General features: G+C 35.4%; 2 protein-coding genes across 2 annotated transcripts; both read left to right on the top strand.

Moving 5' to 3' along the window:
* Positions 1-6,721: 6,721 nt before the first annotated feature.
* On the top strand, positions 6,722-10,835 carry LOC103503825 (uncharacterized). Its single transcript, XM_008468192.3, has 3 exons — positions 6,722-7,286; positions 8,182-9,712; positions 9,806-10,835. The coding sequence occupies exons 1-3, from the start codon at positions 7,010-7,012 to the stop codon at positions 9,993-9,995; spliced, it is 1,998 nt and encodes a 665-aa protein (XP_008466414.2). The 5' UTR covers positions 6,722-7,009; the 3' UTR covers positions 9,996-10,835.
* Positions 10,836-18,730: 7,895 nt separating this feature from the next.
* Positions 18,731-21,063, top strand: LOC103503798 (pectinesterase-like). The gene is made up of 3 exons (XM_008468160.3): positions 18,731-19,562; positions 19,810-20,182; positions 20,283-21,063. The coding sequence occupies exons 1-3, from the start codon at positions 18,933-18,935 to the stop codon at positions 20,975-20,977; spliced, it is 1,698 nt and encodes a 565-aa protein (XP_008466382.3). The 5' UTR covers positions 18,731-18,932; the 3' UTR covers positions 20,978-21,063.
* Positions 21,064-24,499: the final 3,436 nt, after the last annotated feature.

The following is a 24,499-nucleotide window of genomic DNA, read 5'->3' as shown; positions in this document are numbered from 1 at the left end:
GTGGCTTCTTGCAGCTGGTCAAACAAGTCGTCAATCTTGGGCAAAGGATAACGATTTTTGACTGTCGCCTTATTTAGCTCTCTGTAATCAATGCAAAGGTGCATCAATCCATCTTTCTTCTTCACGAACAATACTAGCGCTCCCCAAGGTGACACACTAGGTCGTATGAAGCCCTTGTCTAGTAACTCCTGTAACTAGACCTTTAGTTCCTTCGGCTCAGCTGGGGCCATTCTATACGGAGCTCTAGATATAGGAACATTGTCTAGCTCTAGCTCAATGACAAAATCAACCTTCCTGAGGGGTGGGAGTCCTAGAAGCTCATCAAGAAAAACGTCGGGGTACTCCCTCATCGCCGGCTCAGACGATAGGGAAACCTCCGACTCTCTAGTGTCCACCACGCTGGCCAAGATGCCCCAAGTGCCCTGGTTCAGCAGCTTACTGGCCTTCAAAGCTTAAATGACTTTAGGTAGGACTACAGTTCCCCTCCCCCCTTGAACTTGAAACTAGCCGCTGAAGGAGGGTTAAAAATTATCTCTTTGCGGGAACAGTCTATGCTTACATGGTTGGCAGACAACCAATCCATGCCTAAAATCATGTCAAAATCGTGCATATCCAACACTAGTAGGGTCACATCTAACACATGGTTCGCTACCCCTACCTGACATGCCTTTATTTTATCTTTAACAACATGACCGCTCCCGATGGGGTAGAAACCGACAGTATACTACCCAACGGTTCAGCTTCTAAACCCATTTGTCGAACAAAAACTGAAGATATAAAAGAATGGGATGACCCAGAGTCAAACAGTACAAGTGCATAATGCCCCAAGATTGGGAGCGCACCTGTCACTACAGTACCAGCTCGCTCGGCCTCCTGACGAGTAGTGGCAAAAACTCTTCTCTGCTGTAAAGCGGGAGGCTGGTGCGGGGTAGTCCCAATGAGTTTCTGAGGACAAACGTCAGCGGTGTGTCCTGGTTGCTTGCACCTGAAGAAGACTCCGCTCCCTATCAAGCAACGATCTCCATGAACTCTTCCACACCTCCCACAAACAGGTAGCTCTCTCAATGTTCTTCCTGCAGCAGCAAGCTCCTGACGATGCCACTGGAAGACACCTCCTGACCTCAGGTCTCGCTGCGGTGCCAAGATAGGTTGCGACTCAACCTTCCTCTTTTGACCAAGGGTTGACCCTCTGCCTGCAGCCTTGGACGGATCAGCTCTCTCGTGCAGTCTCAAGTCCAGTGCTAGGCGTAGTGCATCAGCATGAGTGGCTAGCCGGAGGGCTCGGACGATACCCTGGAGGTCTAGTCTGAGACCTCTAACAAACTTCTCGGTCCTGGCAGCCTCATCCCTTACCACATCGGGAGCAAAGCAGGATAACATGTCAAACTCAGGGTCGTACTGCTCCACAGTCATGTCGCCTTGTTCCAAGTTCAGGAACTTTTGTTACTTAGCGTACTTCACGTTGGAAAAGAAACTCTTAGCGTAGAAACTTTTGTTGAACTGCTCCCAGGTTATTTTGCTGACGCCCCCCCCCCCAACATCCTCTCAACAGTCTCCCACCAGACAGTGCCTCTATCCTCCAGGAAGAAAACTTCACACTGCACCTTCTAGTCATCTAGGCACTTCATGTATCGGAATATAGTCTCTATAGACGTCAACCACATTTGAGCCTTGGTGGGGTTGTCCATGGACCCATCAAAAGTTTTAGGATTATACTTCCTAAAGTCCCTCAGGTGTTTAGCCTTGGTTGACGGTCTGGTACGACCTGAGGTACTACTGGGGTCTGGGCAGGGGCGGCCTGGGTCTGCTAGGTAGCATGACAAGGTGTTAGCGCGTCCCTCAATATATCCAGATATCTCTTCTCCATGGCAGCGAGGTCTGTCTGAGTGACAAACGTAGTGAGGTTGGCAGTTTGCACGGTAGGCTGTTCTTCAGGCTTGGTACGTTCACCTCCTTTGCCCCCTCTGCCACCCCCTCTACGTGGCGGCATCTTTCCTGAAGTTCTACCAGCAGAAACTTTTCACAAAATAGTCATATCACTTATACTACCTACATTTACTCTCAACAGGCAAGGTTATAATTATAATATTAACAAGGTCTTAGAACATACCCGGCGAGTGACGACGGACCGTATAGCCATAGGGGTAAAACAAACCAAAACAAAGACTCACATTGTAAGTCAGTCTACAGAACCTAGGACATAGGCTCTGATACCAACTGTAACGACCCAACTCCTTATACTAAGTCGAAGTCATTACTAATTTAAAAGATAAATAAATTTGTAAAGTTTGGAAAAATAAAATAAAACAAAAACCTCAAATTTTCATTTAAAAGCATGGATAAATATGATTAGAGACAAACAGAAAAATGAAATCCTAACTCGAACCCTATCTAAATTTTAAAGAGATAAAATGACAAATAAAGAATGAACTAAAATACAAACATTAAGGTCTGAACTATCTCGTGAAGCGGAAGCATAAGATCCCTATGGCTCGCCACGATCACTTATGGTCGCTCGCCAGCTTGCCCTTGCCCTTACTTCTACCTCTGCCTGAAAAAAATGGAAATGGAAAGAGTGAGTATAAAATACTTAGTAAGAGACCCACTACTAGTCCCACTAGGTGTCTGTTAACTTCCTATTAGAGTCTTGAATAGTGGTACCCCTAAACTGGCACATCCTCGAACACGTGCAATCTGTGATCCCGTAGGAATAAGCTGGTCTTTGGTGAACCCAAAGGGACACCTAAGACGATCGGGCGGTGAGTGGTCCCTTCAGATCACTCACATCATGTCTATGTCAATATCAATGTCAGACTGGTAATCCCGTCGAAATACGCAGTCATAAGCGTGAGCGACCCCGTCGGTTCTCTCCATCATGTCTGTGTCATAATAGTGGTGATCCCGAAGGACACCCATGTGGGTACGACTTTAATAAGAAGCTAACATACACCCTACCCATAGCATGTACACAACATATCATCAATCACATCATAACCTATCATAACATGTCATAATTACGTCAAATCATGCCATAACATATCAAACCATAACATATCATATCACGTCATTCTCAACCACAAAAACTATGTCATTAGGGCAAAGGTGATAGCGTCGATGTACTAATCATGCTAACCATAGAGTCAACCGATAAGCACAATTTCAATATTAGCCTCTCTCTCAATAACCTCGAGTTATATACTTAGCTATCAATCGTGCGTAACCATATACTCATACATGCGGTTTCTGTAATGTAATTCGGAGGTCTAGTAGAAGAATCTCTTACCTGGAGGTTGCTCAACGGGTCCTAGCAGTAAAATCATGCTCCCCAAGTAGCGAAAGCCCTAAATGGTTAGAAAACCACAATTTAATAATTTAACCCTCAAAGAATTTAGGTCCAAAATTCATTTGAAGTGACTTACCCAAGATCAAGGCCGAACTCGGTTTGGATCTAGTTGAACAATTTCCCAGCTCGGCTTCCAATCAACTATAGTCAATTTAATCCAACAATTAACTTAGTTAGGTTCAAAATAAACCTTAGCTGGATAGACTAGAACCAAATCAAACTTACCGAGGCTTACCGAAAAATATGGGTCAAAATAGGGTTAAAAGGAGCTTAGCGGCTCAACTTGCTCGACTGGAGAGTGGAAAACCGACTGGCGGCTCGACTGGAGGTGAAGCGGCTGGGCTGGACGCAGGCGCGGCTTGCGGCAGACGGCGCAGCTCGACAGGGGCGTGCACGCTCTACGCGGATAGGTGCAGGCGCGACTCGGGTCACGGAGAAGAGACGCGGGTCGGGTCGACTTCACGCGGTATTGGAGTCGCGGACACGCTGGTTGAGATTTCAGGTTCGGACGATGGCGAAGACGGAACGCGGCCGCTCGACGACGACTTCCAGGCGGAGGAGACACGGGTCGGGTTTCGATCTGCGGAGGACGGGCGGCTGGAAGCACGGGTGAACGGGCGTTTCACTTGGCTGCGCGATTGGCTGGGTAGGCACAGCTGGCGGTGGTTAGGCCTGTGCGATCGGCTGGATAGGCGCGAGTCGACGGCGGCTAGGGCTGTGCAATCGGCTGACGGCGGTGGAGTGGCGACGGCTAGGGTTTTTTTTTTTCCTTTCTCAATGAAGGGGATGGTGGTTTGTACGGGTCCCAATGGTCCTTTTTAAAGAGAATAATAATAATAATATGCTTATTATTATTCTTCTTTTCTCTTTCCCTAATTTAATCAATTAAATCCACTTAATCTCTTTCTTATTTAAACCCAACAATCTCCATTATAAAAATCAAAATCAACCAATCACCTCAATCTTTTTCCCAAATAAATATCACCATTAGATATTTTCTTGATGTCTAATAAAATCAAATGTTCATAAATCACTTAATTCAAAACATCCAAAATTTCAATAACTACACTTAACATAATAAATTAAATTCCAAATTTTGGGACGTTACATTTCGCGTCGTACCTAGTCTTCCCTGACAAAGGATGAGTTTGTTGGGTCCCACTAGTGTGAATCGAAGGAGCAGCTGAACCGGAAAGAGGTTCGCCTGGACCTTTATTTTTGCTAGCTCTTTACCTGCTTAAAAGTAGCTCTCCTTCGGGACAGAGAAAGAGATGAGAGTCGTGGTGCATTGCCTGAGGACGTGGAGGCATGCTAGGAGTATGAAAGACTTTCCCTATTACCTCTTCTTCTTAGTCGAGCTGCTTCGCACCTTATTTAGTAGCTCAACTTGCACTCTTTAACAGTCGCTTCGCTTCGCGCCTACTCCGCCTCACTCTCCTTTCAGTCGAGCCCTCTCCTTCTCCACAAATACTTTGTGCCTCTCCTTCTTAGTCGAGCTACTTCGCACCTTTCAGGTGTAGTAGGCGGAGGACTTGTTCATTTCTCTCCTTTAAGGGGAAGGAAGAAATCCTCATTTGAGCGATAAGGCACCAGCAAGGCGACAGACAAAAAGCCTTATTTGGATATTCAAGTCTCTCAATTACAGAAAATGGAAATGAATGTGCTTCTGTTTTCCCTAGTTCCCCTTGAAAAGGAAAAGGCAAAAAGAGAAGAAAAGAAGCAGACAGAGATTTTAGAAGCGGAGCGGGGAGGGAGAAGAGCCGTGGATGGCCCTATATAACAGGCTCCTAAAGGAGGAGCAACTGCGCTCTTCCCAGAAGGGAAGGAGTCAATGAACAAGGGCTGATTAAATTAAACTCCTCCGGATGAGCACGACTACCAATGAAAATACCTACCTAAATAGGCCCATAAAAAAGAGAGTAGGCTTCTTTCCCAGTAAGACGAATCTTTTGACTCTTCTTTCTCGTTCTTCTTCCCAACCATATATAAAATTTATAATAAATTCCATTTAGTGGGAATAATATTAAGCATAAATTTTTAAAGAAGTATCCTTTGGATGGGGTATAGATGGAATTTTAAACAATATTAAGTAGAAAATTAAAGAAAAAAAATCATTTGGATGAGGGTATAGATGGATTTTTTAAAACAAATTAGAGAGTAAATGTGTCATAAAATATTTTTTCAACATAAATTATTTTAAAAGAGAGGATGGTTACAGTATAGTAAATATGGTAAGTAGAGTTAAAAAAATTATGAGAAAAAGCCAAATATTTAGTCAACCCCAAATGTCTCACTAAGCTTACCCCACATTCTTTAAACACTTCTATGACTTATAGAAAATGTTAAATACTTCTTGTGGAATTATGCAGACTTTGACCAAGTAAATTGACCTTTTATCCTACCTTCTAACCAATTTTATACTTGTTTCATTCAAGATTATAGGCAATATCTTAGGTTTACAAGTTATCAAGTCTATCACTAATAGACACGTAAATTTTATAAGTAACGATAGAAACTGATAGAATATATCATTGACTATTAATCATTGAAGTCTATCAGTGATAGAAATTAGAAATTGATAAAAGTTTGTTATTGATATTATCACTAATAGAAATTGATATAAATCTGTCATTGATAGAAGTTTATCAATATGTATTAATGTTTTTTTTTTTTTTTTTTTGCTGTTTTTTAAATAGTTTGATAGTTTTTCTTTATAGGAAAACTTCTCAATAATAAGGGTATTTTCTAATAAAAATGTAATATTAGGAACATTTTTTAAAAAATTTAAAACATAGCTTTATAATCAATGATATTGGAATTCAAAGAATTTAACAAAAAAACATAAACTTACCATGGAGGCTAAATATTTGATTCTCCATCCCCACATGACATAAATTAAAAACAATTCTTTAGATCAACAACCAAAGAGATAATAAATCAAATCTTGAACCTCTAAAAAAGGAAAATTATGTTAGTTTTCACTGAACTAATCTCATTTAATATAAAACATATCTTGGTGACAATGAAATTAGAGATTCAAATCTCACACTCACCTGCTTAAAACTTATCAACTAATCTCTCATCTAACTTATCTCTTGTTCGTTGGTTGTAGGAGGGTTAGGTTCAACTAATCATCAAGGTACTTAAGTCGTTCGACTGAGATCCATTCTTGTAAGTCTTTATCGATAGATTTGCTTTAAGCTCCCCTCCCAATCAGATTGGAGTTTGATTGTGTTGATCTTATTAGCATCATTTTCATTAAGATTGGAGAGTTGTTGGAGTTTTTGAGTTGGGGATGAGATTTGTGGTGTTGGTTAGTCTGAATAATTGGGTGTAATCTGACCTTTTGAGTTTCAAGAGTATCCATGTAGTAGTATCTTTGGAAGAGGTCAAAAAAACAAAAATGTTTGACCAATAAGACTCGAAATTGGAGTGAAAAATGGACTAAAAGATAAAAAATCCTCACTTGATGACCCTTTCCACGAAGAAAAGAAAAAAGAAGGAAAAAAGAAGTCACGACCAACGTGTAAAAAGGGTTTGCAATGAATGAATATCACACACTCTTCACCACGACCGTAATAATATGACGAGTGGTCTGTTCTGCGGCTGATTCTTCCCATTCCCATTTCCATCTCCTTTCCCTCCACATTTTCTCACTGCCCGCCCATGAATGGCGATGTAGCTCCGGCCGCCACTCCGGCCGCCTCAGCCGAGCCCCAATACATCAGGGCTAAGACTTCTGTTTGGTGGGACATCGAGAACTGTCAGGTCCCTAAGGGATGTGATCCTCACGCCATCGCCCAAAATATCAGTTCTGCCCTCGTCAAAATCAACTATTGTGGCCCTGTTTCCATTTCCGCTTATGGGGATACTAATCGCATTCCTAATTCTATTCAACAGGCTCTTTCTAGTACTGGCATCGCTTTGAATCATGTTCCTGCTGGTAACTCTCTTTCCCTTTCTGCTGTTTCTTGTTCTATAGGTTATGAAAACCCTAGGGTTTCTTTTGTTTGTTTTTTTTGTTCGTTCTGTTTGTTATTTCTGTGATTATTGTTTGATGGATTTGGTTTTCTCCACTGAATTGTGGATCGGATGTGATTTTCCCGGTGTGATGCTTGAATCCATGTACGGGTTATTCTCAATTCGCTGTGGGTTGTATGATTGCATGAATGGAAGTGGAACGCTGCTCTTACTTACTCCAATTTACGAATTGAAAAGAAAAATGAGGGACTCGTATTCTCATTCTTCATTTCCATGTTGATTTTTAGAGTGTATTTGCACTGCTTTTGAAGTTCAACTTTCAAATAATTCCCATTTTCATTTAGAATTACTAATTAGTGAGTGACTGAACTTGCTCTTTGTAATCCCATCCTGGATAATAATGAAAATTATCGTCTTCGCTCATGGATGTAGGCTTATATAAGCCGAATGTGCCTAGTTGTGTCATGTTTGTGTTCTCTTTTCTCTCTCTTTATTTATTTATTTTTGTTGCGACTGCCATATTTATAGTAAAATTCAGTCTATTCTTTTGCTAATTTTCTGCTATGCATTGTAGAAGTAGGGTAACTGGTTCTTTTATGAAATCTTTAATTACTCTTCTGAAATTTGATTTTCTGAATTCTTTTGAAATTTTAATTTTGCCTTTGTAGTTTTTTGATCGTGTTGTACTGTTTTGTGCTGTTCTTTGAATTAGTCTTATGTTGGTTTCACTCTTTCTATCTAATAGATGTGTGATCTTGATGTATCCTTCATTCATTGATTTTAAAACAATTCATGAAAAATTACTGCAAAGTTGAAGGACTTTTTGGACTCTAATTTGTTAAGCTTTCTTCTAACAGGTGTTAAAGATGCAAGTGATAAGAAGATTCTAGTCGATATGTTGTTTTGGGCAGTTGATAACCCTGCTCCTGCAAATTATTTGCTAATTTCGGGTGATAGGGATTTTTCTAACGCACTTCATCAATTAAGAATGAGAAGATATAATATTCTTCTTGCGCAACCACAAAAGGCTTCTGCACCACTAGTAGCAGCAGCAAAGAGTGTTTGGCTTTGGATGAGTCTTGTAGCTGGTGGACCTCCAATGTCCAGTACTGAATCATCTCAACTTGTGAATGGTATTCCTACTTCTGAACCTCAAATATCTCAGACCTCTGGATTTGATCAGAATATGCACACAGGACAAGCTATAGTACACAAACCTGAAAATGTCAATTTGGGAAACCAAAGATCTTATTCTACCGAGAGGACGGGCGACAATAAACATAAAGGTAAATATGTACAGAAAAGCTCCAACCAACCAGTTATATCCAGAGCTTTAAGCTCACCTGCATCTATGCAAGAGAAAAACCCTAATTTTTTAAACCAACCAAATCATATGCAAGCAAAGCAGTTTAAGAAAGCACCCCACGAATTCTTTGGAAATAGCAATCCTGTAGGCTCTTCTAGTCAATCTACTCCAAACTTGTTTATTGAAAATTCCAGCCATGCTAGGACTGATGCCAATGGTTCAATCGGTAGTTCCTCATTTCACCAACCTCCTCACCTGAATCATGCTAGATCTGATGGCAATATTTCAATGGGTAATTCCTCAAGTTACCAACCTCCTCACATGAGGCAAAACAACATGCAGCTCCATCCTCCTTTTCGACCGGATAATGTTTTTCCTCCTAACTCTCTTAATCATAATTCTTTTCCAGTCCCTGGTCAACCTGAACTCTCTGCACCCAATATTAGTCAGCTACATATATCTGATTATCCCAATTATCCTATAAATTCTCAAAATTTCCATCAACAAACTGGTGAATTTAGACCACATTCTAAGTCTCAAAATCCTGCTAACTTTAATGCACCAGACAAAGGCCGTAGTCAGCATTGTGGCCAATCATTCCATCATGATGCATTGAATAAAAGACATGCCCGTGATGCAGTAGAGTATGCACCTCATTCATCTTCTACCATAGTTACTAGAAGTTTATCTCATAACGATGGCTGGGGATCTCAGGGGCAACCACCACCATCAGAGTACATTCAAGGCCTCATTGGAGTTATTCTTCTTGCATTGAACACCCTGAAAGTGGAAAAAATTATGCCAATTGAGGCAAATATAGCTGACTGCATCCGATATGGAGATTTGAGAAACTGCAATACTGATGTAAAAATGGCACTAGATAGTGCGGTAGAGCATAATATGGTAGTGAAGCAGAACTTAGGAGCAGTGCAATTGTATGTTGGTAAAACAGAAAAACTGTGGAAATGTGTGAACCCTCTAGGTGGTTATCCTAATCAGTACCCAAAAGCTATATGGGATAAGATTCGTAATTGTTTAGCTTCTCCAGCTGGTCGTTCTGCAATGATGGCTTCGCGTTGCAGGTGATGTGATTTCTGGTCATCACGAGCTGATCCAGCTTTCTAGATTGTTGGGTTCTAGTTTCGATAATAACTTCTGTTTCAATTGAATTGCAGATATGAAGCAGCATTGATTCTGAAGAAAGAATGCTTAACAGATTTTGCCTTGGGCGATGTGCTGCAGATTTTGCATATGATAACCTCAATGAAGAAATGGATTACTCATCATATTTCAGGATGGCAGCCAATTAATATTATACTAGCAGAAGGTAATACAGATGCAAGTTCAAGAACCGAACTTGATTGATCAACACAAATACCAATTTAGTTAAAAAAAAAAATACCCTCGAACTGCCGCTATGAAGGCTGATTAGGGCGAAATATTATCACATTGAAGGAGGGAGTATTATTACAAATGATACCAGAAGCTACTGGAACTACAGATGTTTAAAACCTCAAGGTTTGCCTATTCTGTTCTTTTACTTTTACGGTACTGGAGAAAATTTTCACGTGTTGAAGTGCCTGTAAAAACTTGGAATCAAGTCACCTTACTAGGCTACGAAGATCATCCCAGGTTCAGGACTACCATTTTATGTTTCTTTCTGGAAGGAATTGCTTTGTTCACGTGTTTTTCTCATCTTCTCAGCAAGTTGTACATTTGATTGTTTTGGGACGCTATAAGTTTGTCATCTATGGCGCTGGATGTTCTTTTGTTTTGACTACACAAAGTTAGCTAAGCTGCTTCAGGACTTTGTATGTCACCATGTCATGTTTACTTCAAGAAGGATATTAACATAAAGGAATGCACTGCCGGTGGATCAGCTTGAAGAAGTCAGCCAACAAATTAACATGGAGCATTCCAAAGGTTTCTTTTTCTTTTATTTTTTTGGCCCCATAGATATCGACTTAGCACATAAAATGGTTTTGCCTTATTTGTATTACCCTAGGTTTCTATGCTCTGTTCTTGCTATGGGATTTGATTGTATGGGCACAGTGGTATTCCTTGACTATCTGTACTTCTTTCTACTTTCGAGAACAGATGAAACTTTTATGTGTTTTGAAGCTTATGTTATAAGACAACGTGGACATAAGGGAATTGGTTCACTTTTTTGAGATGTTATGAATAAATGAGCATACCGTCCGTTTATGATTGTGATTGGTTAATTATGTTTATTATGCATCGCTCTTCTTTCTCCTTGGTTTAGAGCAAGCAAGAAGTGGGGAGAACTTCCCTCGGGTTTGCCTATGACCTCCCCTCCCCCCACAGTGGGGTGGACCTAAGGTTTTAAATCCAAGAAGGATTGGGGTCCTCCAAGGGGACTTGGATCATGGCCTATAGGAAGGAAGCCTCCAAGGATGGAAAAAGGCTTGTCTCAGAGGAGGGTAAGTTGGCGGAAGGGTTTGGTCGGGTGGGGAGTGAGAGCAGGATGTCGAGTTGATTTACTCGAATGAGCTTGCTTAGATAATGCTTGCACCTTGTTGTGGGTGTAGTTCAGACGTGTTTGTCTTTGGCGATACAAGATGACTTGTGATGGCTTCTTGCTTTGGTGGAAGGGTTTGGTTGGAATGCTAGGCCTCTTACTTTGGGTTGGGAGTGGGAGCGGGATGTCGAGTTGATGTACTTAGATGAGCTTGCTTTGATAATGCTGGCACCTTGTTGTTTAGTTCGGGTGTGTTTGTCCTTGGTGATACTAGTTTTTCTTTTTTTGGATAGTTACAAATATAGTAATTATATTCAAAATAATTAAGTATATACTAATATTTTTAAAAAATTACAAATATATCAAAATCTATTAATGATAAGAGTCTATTACTTGTAGGACCATGTAGTAAATATTGGTCTAGACTATGTAGCAAATGTTGGTCTATCACTGATAAACCATAAGAGTCTATCAAACAATAAAAGTCTATCAATGATAAAGTTTGTTATATTTGTAATTTTTAAAAATATTTCTAGTTATTCTAAAAATTGTTATCCATTGTAATTATCATTTCTTGTGGGGTTTTTACCAATATATAGACTAAATTATATCATAACTTTAATATACTCTTTTTTACATAAAAGAGACGATGAACTTTCATTTTACACAAAAGTCAGGTCGAAATGATCATAATATCTCATTAATTTCTACTCGTTTTTTTTTAGTTTTATTTTAAAAAGTAAAGAAATCGTAATAACTGAAAAAAAATGAAAATTAGTTTCCTTATTGAGTTAATTTCTTATTCATTTTAGTTTATTGTATTTAATGTGAGATAACACATGTATTTATTTAATCCTATGAAATTCCGTTTAATTTTAAATATTTGATTTATTTTTTCTTTTCCGTACAAATTCTATTTATTTTCATTTTTTATTATCATTGTTATATGATTTTTTACATATTTTTTTTTCGTTCCTATGTTTTTTATGATGCTCGAGTTTTATAATAATACATACATCATATTAAGATATATACTTTATATACTTTCTCATATATATACATGAATATTTAATTATTTTGCATATATATACCTCATATTATATAATAAACAATTGTAACGTTCTAAATAAAACCTGGTATATCTTGAACATCCAATTAACTCGATCAAATAATATTTAGGTAATAAAATTATATGTAACGACTGTAATATATTTGTTTCACTTACTGTATATATTGAGTTTTTCGTATGCTAATGTATTATTGAAGGTGTAGTTTCATTTTGGCTTCAACGAATAATATAAAAAAAAATTCAATATGTTAATTTAGAAAAAAGACTTTAAATATATGAATAATATTGTTGCATGAATGTAATATATTTGTTATACATATTGTAACAAAAATATGTGACATATACATCATTCTATATTTTTCATAGTATTCATTACACATTCAATATATATATATATATATATATATATATATGAAAAATATATATTGAAAATAGAACTTTAATTTAAGAATATAATATTGACATATAATAGAAAATTAACGAATAAATTAACAAAAAGAAAGAATTAATTGTAGAACAACATATGTACCCATGTAGCCATCGAGTATGAAAACGGCCGAATAAATGGAATGAAATACTATAAGCTCACTGACAAAATAAATATTAAATCCTAGAAAATGCGATCAACTCCCCGGCAGAAAAATCCGAAGGAAAAAATAATGGTGAAAGGGAATGGATAGGCAACGAAAACAAATAATAAAAAGAAAGATATGTTTGTATTAGATCGAACAACAATTAACTTACTTGTATTATATAAGATATATTCCCTATTTAGTTAGGATATGTTCCTTCAAATATATTTTAAATGAAATCAAACAAATCAAATATTAAATAATTAGTACTTAAAAAGGTCGGTTTTTGAAAATTAAAAAAAAAATTATAATTAATATAATGAAATCTGTAATAATAGTTATTTAAAAAATTAATTATAAATATTCGTCCAAAAAATAGTAAAGTCTTTGTTCACACCAGATTTTTTGAGAAATCTGATTGGTGAACTTAAATTTGCGTTGATGTTGTACTTGTGTTGATAGAATTTGCTCAGCTGGTTCTTTGATGTTCTTGAAGAAAGTTTGTATATTCGAAAGCTTACAGGAGCTTCAAATATTGGGAGAATTATCTCTAAACCTTCTAAAGTAAAAAATTTCTCATTCTCCAGTAGGTTTTTATGCACTTATGTTTAATCTTTGAACTAAATTAAGCTCTCAATTGAATTTTAGTCCAAATAAATGAAAATAATTAATTTGATCATAATCGCCACGTGTCATCATAGAATTGGTCACTTTATGGATTTAATTTTAATTTGTTCAATTATTTTAGTAAATGACATGTGATTAGTTCCAAAATTTCTTATTCAAAAGTCTTATTAATGGAAAAAAATCTTGAAATTAAGATAATTGTAAAATAATGAATCTAAATTAGGTTAAGCTAATAATTCTGGGGGAATCCATAGAAATAGCAAATATGAAGATAGAAAAAAGAAAAATAGCAAATTGTTATATTATTTTGATTTATGACAAAACTAACTGCCATAAATATTATCCAACTCTTTTTGGCCCGAATTTACCCCACCATGGATGACAATTGTCCATATACAGATTATTTGTTAAGATCAAAAAATTCAAATAAAATATCACATATCACGAATACAGTGTATTTGTAAACACTTATTTACGATAATTCTTAACTAAATAAAAAAAATATTTTATTGTTCATACAATCCTTAAAGATATGTCATTAGTTACAATCCTTAAACATATGTCATTAGTTACAATCCTTAAAGATATGACAAAACCGCTTACTGGATATTTTTTTTTCCAATTTTTTTTGCTTGAGCATACCCTTTACAAAGGGCAATTCTTTGCATAGTATTTATATAGGTAAAAAAAACAAACAAAATATTATTTGTAAATACATTCACTTTTGGTAATTCTTAACTAAACTAAAAAATATTTTCTTGTTGCATAAGATTTCACCAACATCCCTATGGCTTTAGTTTTAACACCCTTAATTATTAGGATTTAAATCAATTAATTCACAATTTTTTATATTTCATATTATTTATCAAAAATTTATTAAATAATACATATTACAAAACTTTAATAACAATCTTAATCTACAATTTATATTATCCCCTAAAATCGTCAATTTGAATTCAAATTTTACTTCTCAACTCTTTCGCTTTTTTTATTTTTCAAACTATTTATCAAAAAATAGACATAAATTATACATAATATATATTTATTAACCTTTTGAGTTCAGAAATATATCTCTAACCCTAAAATAGTTAGTTTTAATCTCAATTTTTAACCTTATTTTTAAATCCAATTTTTACACTTTAATTTTAAATAATTAGTTTGAATCCCTAAAATTATAGTAAAGATACCAAACTTAAATTTGTAGATTATCATCCCTAAAATAATGCTAAAACAACAAACTTCATTTACACCATTTTCATTCCTAAATTTTGTTGATTTAAAAATAATTTTATAAATTGTTATTTTGAATTCAAATTTTATACATTATCCCTAAATGATGCAAATATATGTACAAGATTATGGGGTTTGTTATATTTTAAACAATTTATTAAATGGCCTTAAATATGCCTTAATGGCATTTTTGTAATTAATTGAATCTTATTATTAAGAGAATCATCGACTTCTCTTCTTCCATGAATTTCACCGATTTGAAAGAAAAATTTTGGAAAGTTCGAAGTGGGACGAGATCTATATGAAATCGAATTTTCAAATCCTGTGCGAATTGGCAAAGGTTCTCTCTAATCAGCCTACTCTCAATCGCAAATTCCTCCGGCATGATGGCGGTAATCCGAAGAACCGGCGGAATGGCATTCCAAAACTTTGCTTTTTCGACGATCTCCTTCATGAAAGATGCGTACAGCCCACCAAAGATGCGTTACTCTCCTCCTCTATTTTTACTCTTTGTCAACATCGACTTGTTTCCTATTCAAAGCTTTCATTTACCAGAAGGAGTAAACGAGCTCGAGTTCTGGGTTCTATCCCAAATGTGCCAAAGCATGTTCTTCAATCCAAAAACTAGCTGAAGGCAACGGCGGCAAGATCTTCGAGGAAATCTAAGAGATGGGTTGTTGAGATTGAAGGAATTGAAGGATTGGAGGATGGTGAAGGAGTGATTTGAGAAGGCACTACAAGAGATGAGGGTACTCTCGACGCACAAAAATGTCAGATAAAGTGAAAAAACGTCGGAAAAGGATATGCCGACGTTTTTCACGGCGTCAAAAATAACGTCGGGAGAAATGAGTCGAGAGAGGCGTTCCCGATACCGTACCAACACGGCATCGGGAATGCCTCTCTCGATGCTGTGACATGCGTCGGCCAAAGTGGCATCGGAGTTCCTCTCCCGATGGACCTTATGCCGACGCATGACGCGGCGTCGAGAATGCCTCTCCGACGTTTTTCTCCAACCTCTTTTGTGCGTCGGGAATTCCTTTTTATATATTTTTTAAATATGTGATTTCTAATTTTTTTTCCTAAAATATTTTGCTCAAACATTCACAACAACATTCGGATTGCTCAAATATTTTTTCCGACGTTTTAGATTAAATCAAAACAAATTCGATATAAATTAATAAATTAAGAAATACAAACACAAATTAAAATAAAAGATTTAAAATTAATAATACGAATAAGTTCAAAAAATATTAGTAAGTTTAATACAAAAAATGTAGTTCTCATAATACAAAAAAACACAAACATAACAAAAAGCCTCCCAACGAAGCGTATACGTGTCATTCTACACCTTCGATCCTACAATGATAAAAGTAACTAAGTTTAGTATACATATATCCATATGTTCATTGTATACTATCATTGCAAAAACTTAAGAATAATGGAGACATATATACGTACTGCGGAACATAGCGTCCGTCTCCGTACAATTATTACATGGGTATGACGATGACATAATGACTGTGGACACAGAAAAAAAACATTCAATAAGCTATTCAACACAAACAGACTACCATAATTGCAGGATAGCCAAAACAAATCTTAACACACATATTACATTTTCAATTCAAAACATTAACTCCCTTCAAATTTGAATGCAACCATACCCCCTCCCCCCTCCCCCCAATTTGAATCCAACCATAACCCACGGCAAAAATTTCAATTTAGCTAGGAACCCCTTCAAATTTCAATTTAGCGCGCTAGTAAACCCCCCCCCCCCTTCAAATTTCAATTTAGCTAGTAAACCCCCCTTCAAATTTCAATTTAACTATAACACCCCCCTCCAATTCGATTTTCAATTTAACTATAAACCCTCCGGCCGCCCCAAATTCAATTTTCAATTTAACTATAAACCCTAAACCCTAAACCCTTCCAATTTCAATTTAACTATAACCCTCCCCCACCCCAATTCAATTTTCAATTTAACTATAAATCCTAAACCCTAAATCCTCTAAATTTCAATTCAACCACAAATTACACAGATTCTATACAAAAATACATTTAACAAACAAAAATCTATTCTAAAACAAAATCTTAAAACAATTTTCTTAAAAAAAACCCTAAAACTTATATTTAAACTAAACAAACTTTATATTTAAACTTACCTAAGGTGGCAGACAGCGGCGGAACGACGACAGACGGCGGCGAGGACCGACAACAACGACGAAACAAATGGTGGCGAGCTACGGACGACGATGAATCTTCTTTTCTCTCTTCTCCCTTTCCCTTTCGTTTTCAGTTCTATGTAAAACAAAATTGAAACGTTTATAAATGGGATTTCCCGACGCTGTACGAAAGCGTCAGGAGATCCCCTTTACGGCGTTGGGAATAGGGTTTTCTTCGACGCGACTTTCACGATCATCTGTCCAGCGTCGAGAATATCCTTATTCCCAACGTTCTTTGTGTTGACGTCCTTTTTGGCATCGGAAAAGCCCTGATTTCTTGTAGTGAGGGTTCAAAGAGGAAGAAATCAGAGGGAAGAAGGAGCAAGACGAAAATTTGAAGGAGATGAGCTGGAAGCTCCAATAGTTTCTGCAAGATGAAAGTTTGATTTTGATGTGGTATAATCATGTGTTAGGAGTTTGATTTTAATTATATGGTATTTGTAGTTTCTTGAATAATTGTATTTAGGATTCAATTTTTTCAGTTAGGTAGGGACATTTAAGACATTATTCCAACAATTAGTTTTACATATTTTCTGATTTTGCTATTTTATCAATTTAAATAAAAATTTGTCATTTATCCAAAGTAAACCTTCTATTTTACTATTCTTCTTGTCAGTTGTAATTCTTATTTTCATTTTGGTCCATTGGTATGTACTTAGGCTCCTTTGACTTCACTTGACTGTTATTGTTTTGATTTTGCTGAGTTATTTCCCTTGGCTCATGATTCTTGGTTCAAAAGGTAACCTATAGCAGGTAACAACCACCTACGAAGAACACACCATCTGTAGAGTTAAGCAAATTGTTCTACAATGTGCATAAGCTAACTCCAAAAAGAAAAGTAAAAAGTGAAATATTGAATTAGCAATGACAAAACAAGGGATAATAATAATAAAATAACAAAATAACAAAAGATTTAAGGAAAATGGGAAATTGAAATTTGGAAGTACAAAAAGAGGAGAAAGGGGTTAGGGAATAGGGAGGGGGAGAGAGTTTGAAAGTTAAAAATTAGCAAAGTAAATAATATCAATATATTAAAGTTGAATAAAGAATATTTACAATAAATAAAAATAAAGTGCCTCTTTTATATTATTTCATAAGAACAGCTTGGGTTAATCCAATACCTAATTAACTAGGTTTTTTTGGTTCAAGTAAATCGTGGTTGATAAAATTATTTATTTGATTTAAAAACAAAATGTTTGAGGTTTAGAGCATAAACGTATTTTCGTATGATATGCAATAATGAAAATACACATGTTTAATAATATGTTTAAGAAATCATTCAACATAGATGAAATAGTAGAGAATTTTACACCATTAAATGCAGTATAACACCGGTTCTTAAAATGTGATAAGCACATATTGAACTATTATAAAAGAAGAAAATGTGATTCACAGGTAGATTTTGGTTACTAGAGAAAAATAAAATAAAATATATGCTTTAACTTGTATTGAATCAGTGAGATTTGTTGTTAGATGACAACTATATAACAATTCATATTTAACCACTAAATCCAGATACTTCCACCTAATATGATAAACAGAGACATTTCCATTTTTCGTTAATTTGGACATCCTTCAAGTTAACTCCAATAATTAACTTTCAATTCATCTTTAACCATCAAACGGATACCGTGAATACAGATAAAATTCAACGACAAAATGTGGTTAATTATGTCCCTAAAAACGATAACAATAAAGGTTAGAATTGGATAGTTATTGTTAGGAAGTTGTGGTGTATTTGAGATATTGACTATCCCAACTCACTTCAAAAACACTAAAAATAAATCATACATATTCCCCTGAATTTGTGTTTGAATTCCTAAACAGACAGCTCCTATTTTAAGGCAAAATTTACCACTATATAATCTTGCTCATCCTAACCAATTTCTCATCACCCTCGGCCTCCATTCGGATCACTACAAAAGCCCAATAAAAAAAAAAAAAAAAAAAAAAAAGGAAAAGGAAAAAGAAAACAAATACATAAATCAAAACCCTCACCTTTTGTACTGTTTTCCCATCTCTATGGTGGGAAAGCTTTCTTGCATTCGGGTTTTGATTTTTGGAGGATAAAAATAGTAAGGTAAAAGAAAATAAAAAATAAAAATGGTTGCGAAGGTGGTCATGGCGGTAACTTCCCTTCTTGTAGTCGGTGTAGTTCTCGCTGTCTTCGCTATGGTAAACAAGAACCATAGTTCTGATGAAACCGCGGATATGTCTCCAAAAATGAAGGCTGTCTCATCTATTTGTTCTAATACCGATTACCAACAAGAATGTCAAACTACACTTGGTAATGTTGGACATAATTCGTCGGTAGATGACCCGAAAGAGTTCCTTAAAGCCGCGATTACGGCTACGATTGAAGAGATGAAAAAGGGTTATAATTTGACTGATAACCTTATGGTTGAGGCAGCTAATAATGCTTCAATTAAAATGACTGTTGATGATTGTAGGGATTTATTACAATCTGCTATTGATGAGTTGCATGCATCTTATTCTACTGTTGGCGATCCCGATTTGCATACTAACGAAGACCGTGTCGCTGATATTAAGAATTGGCTAACCGCTGTTATTTCTTATCAACAATCTTGTCTTGATGGACTTGAGGAATTTGATCCTCAACTTAAACAAAAGATGCAAGGTGGTCTTGATGTTGCTGCCAAGCTTACTAGTAATGCTCTTGCTATTGTTGATGCTGTTTCTGATATTCTCAAAAGCCTTGGCTTGCAATTAAAGGTATAAATTACTATCACTTTCTATTAAACTCACAGTTATTAATATTTGTTATTAATTGAATTTAAAATTTTACTCAAAATTTTATAAATATTTTCGACCTTTACCATTTAACATTTACAACTATTATTTAATAAAACATAAAATGTCATATTTAATAAAACATAAAATTTGACATTTTTAGTGGTAGGATCTACGGGACCAACAATAAAGTAGAGTTGAAAATTTCATTTCTATTTTATGTTTCCAGGTCCAACCAAGTGGTCGTAGGCTACTTGGAACAACGGAAGTAGATAACGATGGGTTCCCGACGTGGTTGACGGGGGCAGACAGGAAGTTGTTGGCAGCAAAAAGAGGAGGTGTTCGAGTGAAACCGAACGCAGTGGTGGCTAAGGACGGTAGTGGACAATACAAGACCATTGCTGCTGCATTAGCTGCATACCCAAAGGCCCTAAAAGGAAGATATGTAATCTACGTGAAAGCAGGGATCTATAATGAATACATCATTGTCACTAAAGACATGAAAAATGTTTTCATGTATGGAGATGGCCCAAGAAAAACCATTGTCACCGGTCGCAAAAGCAACCGTGATGGCATCAACACCCAAAACACCGCAACTTTTGGTAAGTCTCACAAAAATTATGTGTGGTTGAATGATATAATACTAAATTTTCAACTTAGCTAATCGATGATTAAAAATACAAATTTATATACCTCTTGCAGCTGCCATCGGAGAAGGATTTCTTTGCAAATCCATGGGATTCACCAACACAGCTGGCCCCGAAGGCCATCAAGCAGTAGCCCTCAGAGTCCAATCCGACAGATCTGCCTTCTTTAATTGTAGAATGGATGGCTACCAAGACACTCTCTACGTACAAACTCACCGTCAATTCTACCGCAATTGTGTCGTATCTGGTACCGTAGATTTCATCTTTGGCGACTCAAACACCATCATCCAAAACTCATTGATCATTGTTCGCCGTCCAATGGACAACCAACAGAACACTGTTACGGCCAACGGTCGTGCCGATAAAAAAGAAATCTCTGGATTGGTGATCCATAACTGCAGAATCGTTCCTGAGCAGAAGCTATTCGCTGAGAGGTTCAAGATTCCAACATTCTTGGGGAGGCCATGGAAGGAATATGCTAGAACAGTGATCATGGAGACGACATTGGGGGACTTTATTCAGCCGGCTGGATATATGCCTTGGTCTGGGGATTTTGCATTGGCAACTTGTTCGTATTTTGAGTATGGGAACAGAGGGCCTGGGGCTAACACTAAAAGGAGAGTGAGGTGGAAGGGAGTTAGAGTGATAGGAAGAAATGAAGCCATGCAATTCACTGCTGGACCTTTTCTTTTGGGAAGAGCTTGGCTTCCAGCCACTGGTGGACCTTACCTCTTAGGGCTCAAGAATTGAAAACAATGTAATTTCATTCTTTTTTATTTCATTTTGGAGCGATATGGTTTGGGCTCCATATTCAATATAATGTGATTTCATATTCATTATTTACTTCCATATATATCATATGGCTACAAGGTGCCACCAATTCAAAGAATATGCTTAACAATACATGCCAAAAATGATAATTAAAGACCCGAATGAGCCTAGCTAGGAGAAGGGGGATTGGCTTGGGCTACCAAACCCGCACCTCGATTACTAGCTAAGGTCAACCCTTGCGACACGTTTAATTGGGGCATGCTTTACATTTGTTCAGACTTAAGGTGAAGTGATGATATGAAAATATAACAAAAAAATGTTTGAATGAGCTTAAAAATAATCATAGTTTTTTTTTTTTTTTGTGATTTCTCAAATTTAATTTCTTTTAGAAATGAAAGTTTTGAATTGAAAATAAATATGAAATTTGAAAATGTGGAAATTAGAAGAAGTAGTAGGTTATACAAGTTTATCCTTTGACAAAATGACATTGATATATGAGTCTATGACTATACAATCATGTATTATACGTATCACAAATTTGAAAATCTTAAACTAGGATGACGTAACTGATTAAATTTCTCGAAATTTTTTGAAATCTCGAAATATCATCGAAATGGGAGAAGAATAAAACAAAAAGAAAATCTCGAAATATTTGGGAAATTTCAACATTTTTAAAAAATTTCCTCGAAATCTGGGGAAAAACAAAAATTTTCTATATCTACATTCCGAACCCCTCGAAATTTCAAGATTTCGATGGAAATTTTATACTAGATATGTTTGCAACGCAATGATTAATATTATGTTATAGATAGATTTCAAAAATGGCATGTTTTTACCCTTTATTTTATTGTTTTTCTCTAGTAAAAAGGCAATTAGGATGAAGTTCTATATTTTGAATGTGAAATTTTGGACCAGTCACAAATTGACACGTCGTTATAAATACAAATAATTGAATTTGGGATTAATTAAAAATTAACATGTGTCTAAAACTGAAATTGAAGATATAAATTGATCAATCATAATGATGTCATATTGAATTTAAAGACATAAATTGACAAATTTTGATGATGTCATCTATGACAGTTGAATAAGTCAATTATTTTGTTTCAATTAAATATTATTTATTTTGGCTAAAGTTAATTTAGGAAACATTTAGAGAAAAGTCATAGTTTTGCTATAAAATTTCACTAAATGTCCTAAAATAAAATTTATTATGTTGATTAGAATCGATTAGGACTTAGTATATTTTTAGGACAATTATAACCTTATTATAATTATTAGTTATAAATGATTTCTGAAATTAAATACAAAATATTTCCTTATTTACATGGGGTCTTTTCAAAAATATAAAAAAGCGACGAAGTATTTACACTGCATAGAACAATTCCGAAAATGGCGAAGTATTTATTATCCTAGTAACGGATTTGATATATGATCGTTTAGATTTGATTTGGTACACGATCGTTTAGATTTGTTTTTTCAATTTTATTGTTTAATTTGTTACACAAACGGGTTACACGATTGTTTATATTTGGCTACACAAAAAAAAAGGATAGAAATAAATAGATTTGGTCACCCAAATCTAAAAAAAAATAATAAGAAGAAATCGAAGCTAAAAAAAGAATAAAAAATCGTGGAGAGGATAAAAAGATGGAAGAACAAACCTGAAATATTTAAATATTTCACTAGTTTGTTATATTTAGGAAAGTTTCCCTATTTACATTATATTTATTACTCCCTTACTTATGCTAATAATTAAAATTCACTTTTAATCATATTCAATAGTACATTATCATTTTTGGTAGATTTGCAAATAAAATCTTTTCTAATATAGAAATACTTTATTTATTAAATTTAACGTATAATAAATCATCGATATTATTTTCATCACCACTTAAAACATCATCAATTTTCATCGGTGTCGAAAGAAGAAGTAAAGAAGTATCGGCGAGCTTCAATGTCATCACCATCATCGGCATCAAGGGGACAGAGAAAAAGATGTAAATGTGGGAGCCATCACGTAAGCTAAAATCAACGAGTAAGATTCCATCATCGCCACGGGAGATGAGACGTTCAGGATCATGGTCGGGAATGAAGATCAAACGGTGAGAAGGGAGGTTGTGTTGGAATAATAAGAACAATAATTATTCTGTGCTTTAAAATTAATTACGATGAAATAAGAAAAAGAAGAAGAAATATTTTTAAAAAATCACCCACTTTAGAGATAATTTTAAACAAATATATCACAATTTCATCTAATTTTTCACATTTTCTTTCCCACTTTTTATATTTTTCATATACCTACATAATATACTATATATTTTTCAAAATAAACTAATATTTTTTCATATACTATAATTTGTTGACTGGAAACTACATAATATACTATATATTTTTCGTATACCCTAAAAAATTTTCGAAGCATGAACTACATAATATACTATATATTTTTCATATACTCTAACAAATTTTGTATATGACCATAAACCCTTACTCACCGAAAAAATTTGAAGGAGATGAACGGAATAAGAAATAATGAATGGAGAGAGATCGGATGGAGTGAAGAATTTTTGAACAAAATCACCAAAAGAAAATTAATTATGGGATAATTTTGATTATGATATTACCATAATAGAATTAATTACATACCATATTTACATATGATATCTAATAAATGCAAATTTTGGTCCACTTTTCCTTGTTTCATTTTTTTAGTTTTTTTTAATATATTATTAATAATAAATATGGGTAGTTTGGGCTTTATATTTGTGTAAAATTAAAGTTCATTGGGACATTTATGAAAAATTTGACAATATTAGGTCAAACTTATAATAAGACATTTTATTTTAGGCTATAGTTGTTAAAACCCCTTAATTTAGAGGTTAAATGCTAAATATAACCCAAATACATGTGGTTGAGCCCTTGAGTTTAATACATGGGCCAACAAAGCTCAAGTTCATAAAGCCGACCAACAAAGCTCAAGTCTATAAAGCCCACCAGCAGAGAACTTAATAAATGTTTTTTTACGAGAGAATTCTTTCAAGAATCGGTAGACGCCCTAACTTTTGAAGCTGACCACACCCTTGAAGATTGATCATTCTTTGAAGATACAAGCTAGATTGAAGTTTCCTTGAAGTCTGAAGATCCAATCTTTCTTCTAAGACTCTAGTTTCAAGAGCATCATGCGCTCCATTTTCTCAAATCAAGCATAGATATTTAATCGAGAGAATCAGAGGAACAAATACTATAAAACAAACCACACCTAATCATAATCAACATCAACTCAAGTTCAACTCTCTACGAAGCAAGTTTCTTTGAAAATCTTGTGTGAACATTGTGATCTTAAAATGGCTTAACAAAGAAAAATGAGTGAACACATATCTTTAATTAATTTTAAACAAGTTTAAAGTGACTAGGAACAATTTTATGTTTTAGTGTTAAAAAAGTATACCCGGCCCGACTGGAGTAGGGAATCCTCAATTATGTATGTATGTGTGTATG

This window comes from Cucumis melo, chromosome 9, assembly GCF_025177605.1.
Source record: "Cucumis melo cultivar AY chromosome 9, USDA_Cmelo_AY_1.0, whole genome shotgun sequence".
Taxonomy (NCBI): Eukaryota; Viridiplantae; Streptophyta; class Magnoliopsida; order Cucurbitales; family Cucurbitaceae; genus Cucumis; species Cucumis melo.
The sequence above is the reverse complement of the archived record's forward strand: the minus strand, read 5'-3'. Positions and strand labels throughout refer to the sequence as shown.

What these genes read in the sequence shown, in the direction of transcription:
- LOC103503825 (XM_008468192.3), top strand. Translation starts at nt 7,010, where the DNA reads ATGAATGGCGATGTAGCTCCGGCCGCCACTCCGGCCGCCTCAGCCGAG. An exon ending in TTTGAATCATGTTCCTGCTG is followed by an intron (nt 7,287 to 8,181) that starts GTAACTCTCTTT and finishes TTCTTCTAACAG; the next exon opens with GTGTTAAAGATGCAAGTGAT. An exon ending in ATGATGGCTTCGCGTTGCAG is followed by an intron (nt 9,713 to 9,805) that starts GTGATGTGATTT and finishes ATTGAATTGCAG; the next exon opens with ATATGAAGCAGCATTGATTC.
- LOC103503798 (XM_008468160.3), top strand. Translation starts at nt 18,933, where the DNA reads ATGGTTGCGAAGGTGGTCATGGCGGTAACTTCCCTTCTTGTAGTCGGT. An exon ending in GCCTTGGCTTGCAATTAAAG is followed by an intron (nt 19,563 to 19,809) that starts GTATAAATTACT and finishes TTATGTTTCCAG; the next exon opens with GTCCAACCAAGTGGTCGTAG. An exon ending in CCAAAACACCGCAACTTTTG is followed by an intron (nt 20,183 to 20,282) that starts GTAAGTCTCACA and finishes TACCTCTTGCAG; the next exon opens with CTGCCATCGGAGAAGGATTT.